General features: G+C 41.9%; 1 protein-coding gene across 1 annotated transcript; it reads right to left on the bottom strand.

Moving 5' to 3' along the window:
* Positions 1-232: 232 nt before the first annotated feature.
* On the bottom strand, positions 233-8,511 carry LOC141102904 (uncharacterized). Its single transcript, XM_073591939.1, has 4 exons — positions 8,412-8,511; positions 6,967-7,126; positions 6,220-6,877; positions 233-280 (listed from the first exon to the last, which is right to left on the bottom strand). Exons 1-4 carry the CDS (start codon positions 8,440-8,442, stop codon positions 233-235), a joined length of 897 nt encoding a protein of 298 aa, XP_073448040.1. The 5' UTR covers positions 8,443-8,511.
* Positions 8,512-10,837: the final 2,326 nt, after the last annotated feature.

Below are 10,837 nucleotides of genomic sequence, written 5' to 3'. Positions count from 1 at the left end.
TGACAAGCAGATTTACCAAATATGCATGTGAGCAGTCAGTCAATGTTCAGTTTAAGGTATATGGAAGTAGAAACGCAGATTACCAAATATGCATGTGAGCAGTCAATGTTCAGTTTAAGGTATATGGAAGTAGAAACGCAGATTACCAAATATGCATGTGAGCAGTCAGTCAATGTTCAGTTTAAGGTATATGGAAGTAGAAACGCAGGTTATCAAATATGCATGTGAGCAGTCAGTCAATGTTCAGTTTAAGGTGTATGAAAGTAGGAACGCAGATTACCTGTGAAGAGAGAAGAAAATGTTCAGATGGATGGTGCAAGAGCAGAAGTTCATCTTATTTAAGGAACCCCACTTCTTTGGAAGAACCCCCTGTATGTGCAGCCCCCTGTATGTGTAAATAAATGGTATGTTCCAAAGGTACACCCAAACATACGGGAGACTATATATGTAAAGGAGTGGAAAAATTAACTCATCCCACTAAGTACTTACATGTCAGTTAAGTCTAGACCAAGTGAACATGAAAACTGGTGGCTGCTAGAAATGTTCATCCTGGGAGCTGAGGAAAGAGCCTGCAGGAAAGCTGGATGCACATCATGATCCCCAGAGAAAAGGAAACAAGTGGTCAAAAATAAAACCATTTGGGCCCCAATGCTGTAAAAGTGAATAAATCAGGTAGACTATGAATATATGAATATATGATGTATTATATCATTGAAAAATATTGAACAGTAAATGGAGCCCAACACCAAGATAAAACGTTTTTTAATTAATAAAACATGTCTTGTCACATTAACTCATCTTTTAGCCATGCCAGATCTACCTCATTTAAAGTCCCAAACCCTCTTTTTCTTGCATATAGATAGGGATGGAGCTGTGTGATCCTACACACCTCATTTAAAGTCCCAAACCCCTCTTTTTGTTCCATATGATTAGGGATGGAGGTATACTAGCGGCTATCATGGGTCTGTGACCCTATATTCCCTTCCTATGCAGTTCAAGGTAAACCTTTGTGTCCATCATGCGCTTTTTATTAAGACCTATGTTAATACTGACTTAATACTCATATTGCACGTAGCAACTTTTTATATACGGTCATGTCTGTCTGACCTTTGTGATCCCTTTCTTGTGGGCTGGTCTGTGTTCATTACCCAGGAGCTGCAAGGCGCATTGGGGGCCCTCCCTCTTCCCTCCCATCCACCTTTGGTTGTTGCGGGGAATTGGGTGGGCCAGTCCCACTGTGCATTGGTGCCACACCTCCCCGTGCCATGCACACGGCGCTCTCTCTGGACATCCTGTTGCTGGCGTAAGTGGGATTTCAGTCGTGGCCAACACAAGGGGAGATGTGTCTAACTGTTATGGGCGGCTTTAGTCACTCCGGCAGGAGGGCCTCCCCCTTTTTTGCTGTGCCAGCGTGATGCTGGGAGGAGCCCAATTGGTCATGCTGAGCACATAAGGATCCCCATTTCACTCTGTTAGCTCCCTTGATAGCACCTCCAGCAGCATACTGCACAGATCTGTGGATCATGGTTCTTTGTCACAGCTTTAGGTAATCACCTGGCTAGGCTTTCTGCCTGTACGTTTCAGTGTTTGATTGAAGACAGCATTGGCTGTCTCATCATTTTTCTTATATCCTCTGCACTCTTCCTTTCCTTCTGAGCAGGTATGCCCCCTTTTTCACCATCTCCACACTTCATTTGTATGCACTTTTTATCTTGGTATTGGGCTCCATTTACTGTTCAATATTTTTCAATAATATAATACACCTTCATATATTCATAGTCTACCTAGTTTATTCACTTTTACAGCAATGGAGCTCAAATGGTTTTCTTTTTGACCACTTGTTTCCTTTTCTCTGGGGATCATGATGTGTGCCCAGCTTTCCTGCTGGCCCCTTCCTCATTTCTAGCAGCCACCAGTTTTCATGTTCACATGGTCTAGACTTAGCTGACATGTAAGTACTTAGTGGGATGAGTTAATTTCTCCCCTCCTTTACATATATAGTCTCCCTTGTGTTTGGATGTAACTTTGGACCATATCGTTTATTTATGCTTTTTTACAGACATTGGTGCACTCGCCCCCGATGATGTGGTAGGAAACCACGAAATGTGCGTTGGGCCATTTTTGATGCACCATTTTCTTTTTAGATGGTTTTATTTCATCCACTCCCAAGCTTCCCCACCATGTTGCTTTTCAAGCAATTCTTTATTATGGACAATTGTCCGATACCTCAATATGCTATGATTGTTTTTATGAATATCTGGTCAATAATATGTGATTGTTATGCTTATTTACTATGCATGTACTCATATTGCTATGTCAGGTTTTTTAATGAATAAAACATGTCTTGTTACATTGACTCATCTTTTAGCCATGCCAGATCTACCTCATTTAAAGTCCCAAACCCTCTTTTTTTATTTTTTATAATATTTAATTGTCAACCCATCAGGTCCTGGACTCTTCCCTGTTGCTGTAATTTTAAGTGCATATTGCATCTCCTCATATGTTATCGGTTCTTCTAGGGCCTGCAATTTTTCTGCTGATATTTTAGGTAAATTCGCACTGTTTAGATATTCCTTTATTTTTTGTTTTCTTGTTTGTTCTTCTTCTAACCCCCTTTTGCCTCAGCATATATATTGGGAGCTATAATAACTGCAACACACTTGCAATTTCTGTTGCTGAATTTATCATTTCCCCTTTTTTTACTTTTCATTTTCTCTATGTAATTTATCTAGTTTTTATTTTTTAATACTTTTCCTAGATGTTTCTCAGTTTTATTTCCCTGTTTATATCTCTCTTTGTCACTCTGTTGAATGCCTGTCTTGTTTCTTCTTCCATTAAATCTCTTAACTTATCTCTTTTCGTTACCAATACCCTTTGAGCCTATTGATATTACTTCTCCCCTAATAAAGGCCTTATGAGCTTCCCAAATGGTGGCTTCCGACACCTCTGGGGTTTCATTTTGTGTGAAGTATTGTTCTAATTCTTTTCTTATTATCTCTTCTGCTTCTTCGTCCTGTGTCAGATCTTCATTTAATTTCCACATCTTTGTACTCTTCTGAGTGTTAATACCCTTTTTTTATTATTACAGGTGCATGATCTGTTATTGTAGTTATTTCTATGGATGCTTTGACTACTGATTCTAACAATATGTGGTCTACCAGAATATAATCCAGTCTGCAATATGTTCCATGCACAGAGGAGTGAATGCAATAATCTTTTACTCTAGGGTATAGAATTCTCCATACATCTACTATTTGAGATTGAAACATCTTTTTTCTAACCATACCAAGTTGCTGTTCCTCAGTCCCCCGTGCCAGTGAGGTACTATCCAGTCATTGGTCCATAAAAAAATGTAGGTCTCCTGCTATAATTTAACTTGCCTTTTTTAAACTCTTTTTGGGTTTTTATGTGGACAATAAATGTTCGCTAACGTACATTTCATTCCTTGCATACTTCTACTAAAAATCTTACTTCTTGTGCTATCTCAATTGCCACACCTTTAGCTCTCTTGGTTGGGGAATCCCCATTCCCCTTAGCTTTGTATGATTGCTGTTTCAGGGTGATGCACCGTCTATGGTGCATAAGGTGAGACCCATCACTAAATTCAATATTCAACATGGCCAAATAAAACGCATCTTAAATGCACATTGACACTTACTAATAGATGACCCCAACCTTCGACCCCATGTGGAAGATATACCACATATCACATTTAGGAGAAATTGCTCCCTAAAAGATATGTTAGTCCCCAGACACTCTTCTAGAAACAAAGATCAGACCCCTGCGGATCTCTTTCACAGGGTATCTTTAAAAGTGGTATATGTAAATACTGTCGCTACATCCAACCAAGAAGGATAGCTAACCTGCCTAATGGAAAAACTTGGGAGTTAAGGCATTTTGTCAATTGCAACACCATGGGGGTGGTATACCTCCTCACATGTAGTTGCAGAAGGTTCTATGTTGGCAAAACAAAACGCATTTTTTGGAAACATATTCAAGATCATGTAGCCGATATAACTGGAGGAATTTTTGAAAAAACAGGGGCAAGACACTTTGCTAAGCACCCTACATATAAATGGGCTTTGCTACATTTTCAGGCTCTTGCTAGGATACATCGATGCCCCAGAGGAGGAGATCATGACAACAAAATCATGTAGGTGGAAACAAAATGGATAGTGAATTTGAAAGCAACATCAGGTTTAGGGCTGAATGATGATATCAGCTATGCCCCATTTTTGAAAGACAATGAATATGCTGTTTGTATCAATATATTTGAAGTTCATATAACCCTAACAATTTCCCTTCCCTTTTTTTTTGACTTAGGTAATGTATTTTGTAAGGTATGGGTTCAATGGACATGGAATGGCATTCATTTTCTTTGGACTCCTGTAGTTTTTGTGGTAGAAATGTACAGATGCTGTGTCTTCCCTTCTATTTGTTTTGGTCTGGGCTTGCGGTCTGTGTCCCCATCCCCATTTACCATCTAGTCTTGCTTGTTGTGCATTCTATACCCTTATTTTTCCATCAGTATGCTGATTTGGCTGGTCTGTCCGCAATACTATGGACGGAACGGCATCCGTCCTTCAGCCTGGTTTCACACATGTGCGGTGCGAATTGAAGCTGCGGTTTCACTGCGCATAGAAAAATCAGTTGTTCAGCGGTTCGTCAGCGTTTTAGGTGCGGATCAGCTGCGAATTCGGAAGTAACCAGTGAGTGTCTAATGATAGATGCGAATTTAGAGCAGGCCAATCACTTGTTATCTATTTGTGAGGCTGCTTCTAAAAAGCTTGATTTTTCCGGACACTTCCTGGTTGTCCAGGAGTCTGTATTGTGTATTGTGTGGGTTATTTTTGTTCCCAAAATGTGTGCTGCTCTGCCTATGATAATGCCAACAGTTGTTGCTGTAACAGCAGCAATCTTGCTTGAAGTAGAGAAGAGGAGAAGGAGGAGGAGAAGAAGATACTGGGTGCATCCCATACTAGCAAATAGGGATGAGAGAGGCCAGTTCATCATCCTGTATGAAGACCTCCGTGGGCATGAAGAAAAATTTTTTGATTACACGCGCATGTCAATAACTAGGTGAGTAATTTCTTGGACAAACAATAATTTTAAAAACATATTTCCATAGTAGGGGAGTTTTGAAAAAGACACTGGTCCATCAAGTCTAACCTATGTGTGTGACTTTATGTCAGTGTTATAATTTAAAAAATCGTGGTGTTCCCGCCCCCCCCCCCCCCAAATCCATACCAGAATATTATAAGAGCATGCAGCCTAAAAGGCCATGAAAAGGGGGGGAGTGAGCACCCCCTTCCTGGACCAAACCAGGCCATATGCCCTTAACATGTGTAGTGTGTTTTGTGCCCCCCCCACCCCCCAAAAAACACCTTGCCCCCAAGTTGATGAGGACAAGGTGCTTTGTGTGGGGGGATTCCCAAACATTTTGTTGTCCAGTTTGTGACCAGACAATTGTTATTGTTAAATTCAGCTGCCAGTGGCTAAACATTTGTCCAAATGATGACACAACTGCAAATGACGTTAGATCTTCTTTGTTATGCCACTTCTTTAACATGCATTTTTATTTTGATAAAGGATACAGGCCTTCTTACAAATAAGAATGTTCTTAAACACTTATCTTATTATTTAGAAAAGTGTATGTAAAAATTGGTTTCATACACTAATCTAATAAAAGACTCATTTTTGAATTAGTTATGACGAATTACTTGGATTAATCTCCCCTCGCTTGGAGCGTCAGAACACGTGCTACAGACCAAGTATCCAGCCTGCTGAAAGATTACTGATCACATTAAGGTACTTTTCACCACTGATGTCCTTTGTCATGTGAATGTAGGAGAATGCAATATTTTTTAGTTATAAATTTTCAAACATGTGTCATTCTAAATATATAACCCGACAAAAGTTGGCGTAGTAATTATTTATTCAAGTATACTTAAAAAAATAAAATAAAAATTTGGCACATGTAGCCAACATAAATTAACAAAAACAAAAAATATACATGTCTCTCAAGTAGGCCTGTTAAACATATTTTTACAAACATGTGTCCTCTTGGTCCTCAACCTTGGACAGACCTCAGAAATCACAGATTGTGATATGTTTTTTTAAAAGGGGCCTCAGTGGAGTAGTGACTGGCGGAAGCCTGGTCATCACGGGCAGTGCTGGGATCTGGTGTAGCCTCGCCATGTTGACTTGGCACATACATACCAGGATTTGTGGGAGGGGGGGCCTGATTGAAGGAATTGGGGATGGGATAGGATAGGGAATGTTACTGTGTCTAACTTCATATATGGAGGTTGGCTTTTCAAAGCTAGAAGGATAGGATGGGGGATTATAGGGGTAAGGTTGGTGTTGTTCTGGGTAGTGGACGTATCGGGGGTAGTTCAGGGGAGGTCTTGGTGGTGGCACATATGGCACTTGAAATGAAGCTTCCTCACGTGGCTCTGAGAAGGAGTGCAGCACTTGTTCGATAGTGCTTCGCATTTCAAAGTAGCGCTCAGGTTTGACTTTCTTTATTAGAGGGACAAAACTGAGCGCCAGTATAGTATCCGGACATAAAAAAGCATCCACCTTTTCAGACATGTTTTTCAACATTTCAAGTAGGCGCTCACTTATGTCAGGTTGCGATAGAGGTGGTCGCCTCCGTGGCACTTTGGCTGGCAGAGCAATGTGTGCAGGAGCAGAGGAGGGCCCAGGGATAGCCTCTGCAGATTGCTCATCTGGGTTGGTTTCCCACAGATTCGAGGAGCTTTGGATTTGTGACAAATCCTCTGGGCCTTCTTCCAAACTAATCTGGGCTTGGTCCTCCGGTTGTGCCTCCAGTTGGTCATCCATCACATCTTGTTCCTCCCAACTAGCTTCTGTCCTGTTAAGAAAATAAAGAGTGTAACTTAACTAGGCATAATCAAAGTTAAGAGGTTTGCAGATACATAGATGATATAGATGAAAACTTACTCCCTCATCTCCACAATGGGTTGCAGAAAATCTAAGTCCTTGGCAAACATATAGGGTACCCTAGGCGCTGCCCCCGAGCCACTCCTTGCTTCTTTGAGATGGCGTATATATTTGCGGTAAGCATCACGCATGCTGCGCCACCTTGTCTGTAAGTAATGCACTGAAAAAAATAAAAATAAAATTAATTTTATTTATGTCTGCTTTTAGGTACCTAGCAACAGGAAATTCATTTGGAAGTTTGCACTTTGAATTTAAGGTTGGAAAATCAACTATTAGTGGCATTGTTCATGAAACCTGCCTAGTCATATGGGAAGAACTGAAGGATTTGGTTATGAAGAAGCCAAACAAACAAGAATGGTTGCAGGTAGCAGAGCTATTCTGGCAGCGTTGCAACTTCCCCAACTGTCTGGGAGCCATTGATGGGAAGCACATCCGCATCCTCAAGCCTCCAGCTAGTGGTAGCCAATATTTTAATTATAAGAAATATTTTTCGTTGGTATTATTGGCAGTGGCAGACGCAAATTATAAATTTCTTTATATTGATGTGGGTTCTTATGGCAGCAGCTCGGATTCTAGTGTATTTTCACATTCCTCATTTGGCCGCATGCTGCGTGAGAATACACTAGACTTGCCCAGTCATTCTCCCCTGCCCGGAACAACAGATCCTTCCCTCCCACATGTATTTGTAGGAGATGAAGCGTTTGCACTTGCACAGCACATGCTCAGGCCTTTTTCTAGTCGCTCTTTGACAACAGAAAAAAGAGTGTTCAATTATAGGCTCACTAGGGCACGACGAGTAGTTGAATGTGCATTTGGGATACTATGCAATAAGTGGAGATTCATGCATACTTCAATAAATCTGAGTATTGACCATGCTATCAGTGCTGTTAAAGCAGCCTGTGCACTGCACAACTATGTGCGTGAACGTGACGGATATCTATTTGAGGATTCCCTGAGCCATAACATGGAGGCGGCACAGTGGAATGTTACTAGGGGCACCACTAGTGGTACACATATTCGTGGTGAATTTCAAAGCTTCTTTATGTCGCCAGCTGGGGAGGTGCCTTGGCAGATGAATTCTATCTAATCAGAAAAAGTGTGTATTGGTTTGCATTATATTATCAGGGCCTTGACAAAGTTAAGTGTGCTGTAACAAATAATGCTTTTTTCATAATTTTGGTTTAGTTAAATAAAAATAATGTTGTTAACATTTGCATTGTATATTCTTTTGCTAGCCTAAGCAAATCTTAGCTTAGTAGTTAATTTAGGTACCCCTCCGTCGCTGTCTGACGCCGTTATGTGCACAGTGTTGAGGGCATGTGGCCTGGTATGGATTTGTGGGCAAACACACGCTGTTGTTTATTATAATATTAGAATAAAAATGGCCAACATAACTAAACAATAGGACAGCATCTACAGGTAGTGAAAGGGAATAAAAAACTTACATTTGGCAGCCTGAACTTGGGATGAGCACATGCTCCACTCTGGCAAGATGATTCTGGCAATTTCCAGCCATGCATGTTTTTTCACAACGTTGTCCTTATATTTAGGATGCCGGTGTCATAAATCATCGGTTTATCCCTCACAAGTCTGATCAGCTCCTCACAATCCACGGATTCCTTCGCCTTTGCTGAAACTTTTCTACCCCTTTTGGCCATGCTTGCTCCGGTCACCACACCAAAACAGACAGGGGAGGAACTGGAAGAGGGGGAGGTGTAGGAGGAGGGGAGATCATTTCTGTTCACAACGCAACACAGCTGCGAATCAGGTGCGTGCCCATAGAAGATAATGGCCTTCTAATTCGCACCGCAATGACCAGAAAACGCACACGTTTTTTGTGCAATGCGCAGTGCGAATGCATCGCACATATGTGAACCAGCCTCATTCAAATGAACCTAGTTTAAAATGTCCTGCGAATTGGATGCGTTGTAAGCCGCATCTAATTCGCATAGGTGTGAACCCGGGCTCAATCTGCACATCAAGCCTCGTAATTATCCGAGTTCTGGGTATAGATACGCTGGATGTGACGTAGCAGTGGCGCATAACTTCTGGTCCCACATCACATCTGGTTCGCGATTACAGCTGTGCCTGGGAGAGATGAGTTACATGTGGTGTGGCCCATCCGCCATCTGCCCAGGCCTTTCAATATGGCTTATGAGGCAAGGGATGGGGAGTAACTCACCCACCCACCTCGTGCTTGGTACATACTGGTTAACAGGCTCCCCACCCAAGAGGCATGGGCAGTTTCCGGTGGGGGGGTGGTTCCTCCACGGCTGGTATATAAGTAGGGAGCTCAGGATTTCCCTGGTCCATCATAAACTAGACAGGTGCAGTGCATGATCTGTTCCCTGTGCATAACCAATTAAGGTAACCTATCTATTTTTGGGGTTCGATGCTAGATTTTGATTAAGGGGGATATTACCCCCCCTTTTTCTATATGTAGCAGGTATTGCAGACAAAGGCTTACATTAACACAGATGGGCTGCATGTACATTAACACAGATGACTGCATGTACACAGGCTTTCCAGCCTGAAAGAGGAGAGAGAGCTAGCTGTCATGTCTGCATGAGTAACTGACTGAGTAATGTAATGTGAGCTGACACACACAGAGCTGTGCATTCAGCAGCCTCTCTTGTGCCCCTATTGGCTGGAAGAAGAAAACCAATTAAAGGCACAGTTATAACAGCCAATGGAAGAGACTGTACTGAACTGCAGGGAGAGCTGCAATGGATTCTGGGACATGCATTTCCCACACAAAACAGCCCCATAGCCTGGTATACAGGGAGAAATACAAATCCCAGCAGGCTTTGCTGACAGGAAAGTAAAAGACTCCATTTTGTGTCCTGAGGTAAAGGTCCATCGATGAGGGAGTGAGAGAGACACAGACATGATCTAAAGGGCTGCTGTTACCCATGGAGGGGTTCCATCCAGACACAGTTCCAGATGTCGGTTTGTTGATCCTGCCACAGCTCCAGAGGTCGATGTGTTGATCCTGTCTCAGCTCCAGAGGTTGATGTGCTGATCCTGCTATGGTTCCAGGAGTAGGATGGTGACAGACATCCCACCTGAGAGGGATCCTGGCCATATCTCCAGGTGTTTCTGAGGGCGTGGGCCAACCCGGGTACAAGGTGGCCAGTTGGGCCTTTCGGGGAATCGTTTGGTCGCTTATCCTTTGGTCGCAGGACAGGTGAGTGGGCGTTTGCCCATCTTTAAAGACACAGTAGTCAGGCAACATTTCCTCACCTCCTTCTGGGGTATCGCTACACATATAATTGAATCATATTGTAAATAATAATTCCCCCTTATTTATTCATAGAACCATAACTTTGTTTTGGGTGAGAGTGCTTCTATGTTTCCTCCCCCATTTTGAGATCTTGATATTACTCGTGTATGCCTGGGTGAGATTTACATCTGATGAGGCACTCATGTTTCTCGTCTCCATTTACACCTTATATGGGAACACTTTTGAACATCCTTTAAAGGTAATTATAAGTTATATAAGATGCAAATGGCACAGAGTATCATCTCTTCTCTATATAAGGATATATAAATATATATATATGTTTTGGAATATGTTTCACTATCTTCATCTCCTGGATTTGTCAGCTTTGGTCCGACTGGTAGAACTTGTGTGCTACATTCTGTGGAGTTCCCCTCTTTCCCCCACAAGCCGCTCAGACCCTACTTTTGGGAAAACAGTACTGCCTCCCGCTTTTTTGTGGGTGCTGTTTGATACATATGTTTTTGAGGTAATATTATTCATATTTCACCTTATAGTCAAGCCATCATTCCTATACCCCATTGGACCCATGCTCTTGGTTATAATTGTATGAAATCATGCCTGTTTATGTTGTTCTTAATATTACTTTGA

The sequence above is a fragment of the Aquarana catesbeiana genome, linkage group LG07 (genome assembly GCF_042186555.1).
Source record: "Aquarana catesbeiana isolate 2022-GZ linkage group LG07, ASM4218655v1, whole genome shotgun sequence".
Taxonomy (NCBI): domain Eukaryota; kingdom Metazoa; phylum Chordata; class Amphibia; order Anura; family Ranidae; genus Aquarana; species Aquarana catesbeiana.
This window is presented reverse-complemented; position numbering and strand designations above follow the sequence as displayed.

Coding starts and splice junctions, on each gene's coding strand:
- LOC141102904 (XM_073591939.1), bottom strand. CDS start 8,442: ATGTGCTCATCCCAAGTTCAGGCTGCCAAAT. Junction 6,878..6,966: donor CCCATTGTGGAGATGAGGGA/GTAAGTTTTCAT, acceptor TTTTCTTAACAG/GACAGAAGCTAGTTGGGAGG. Junction 281..6,219: donor CCCCCCTCCCACAAATCCTG/GTATGTATGTGC, acceptor CTCTCTTCACAG/GTAATCTGCGTTCCTACTTT.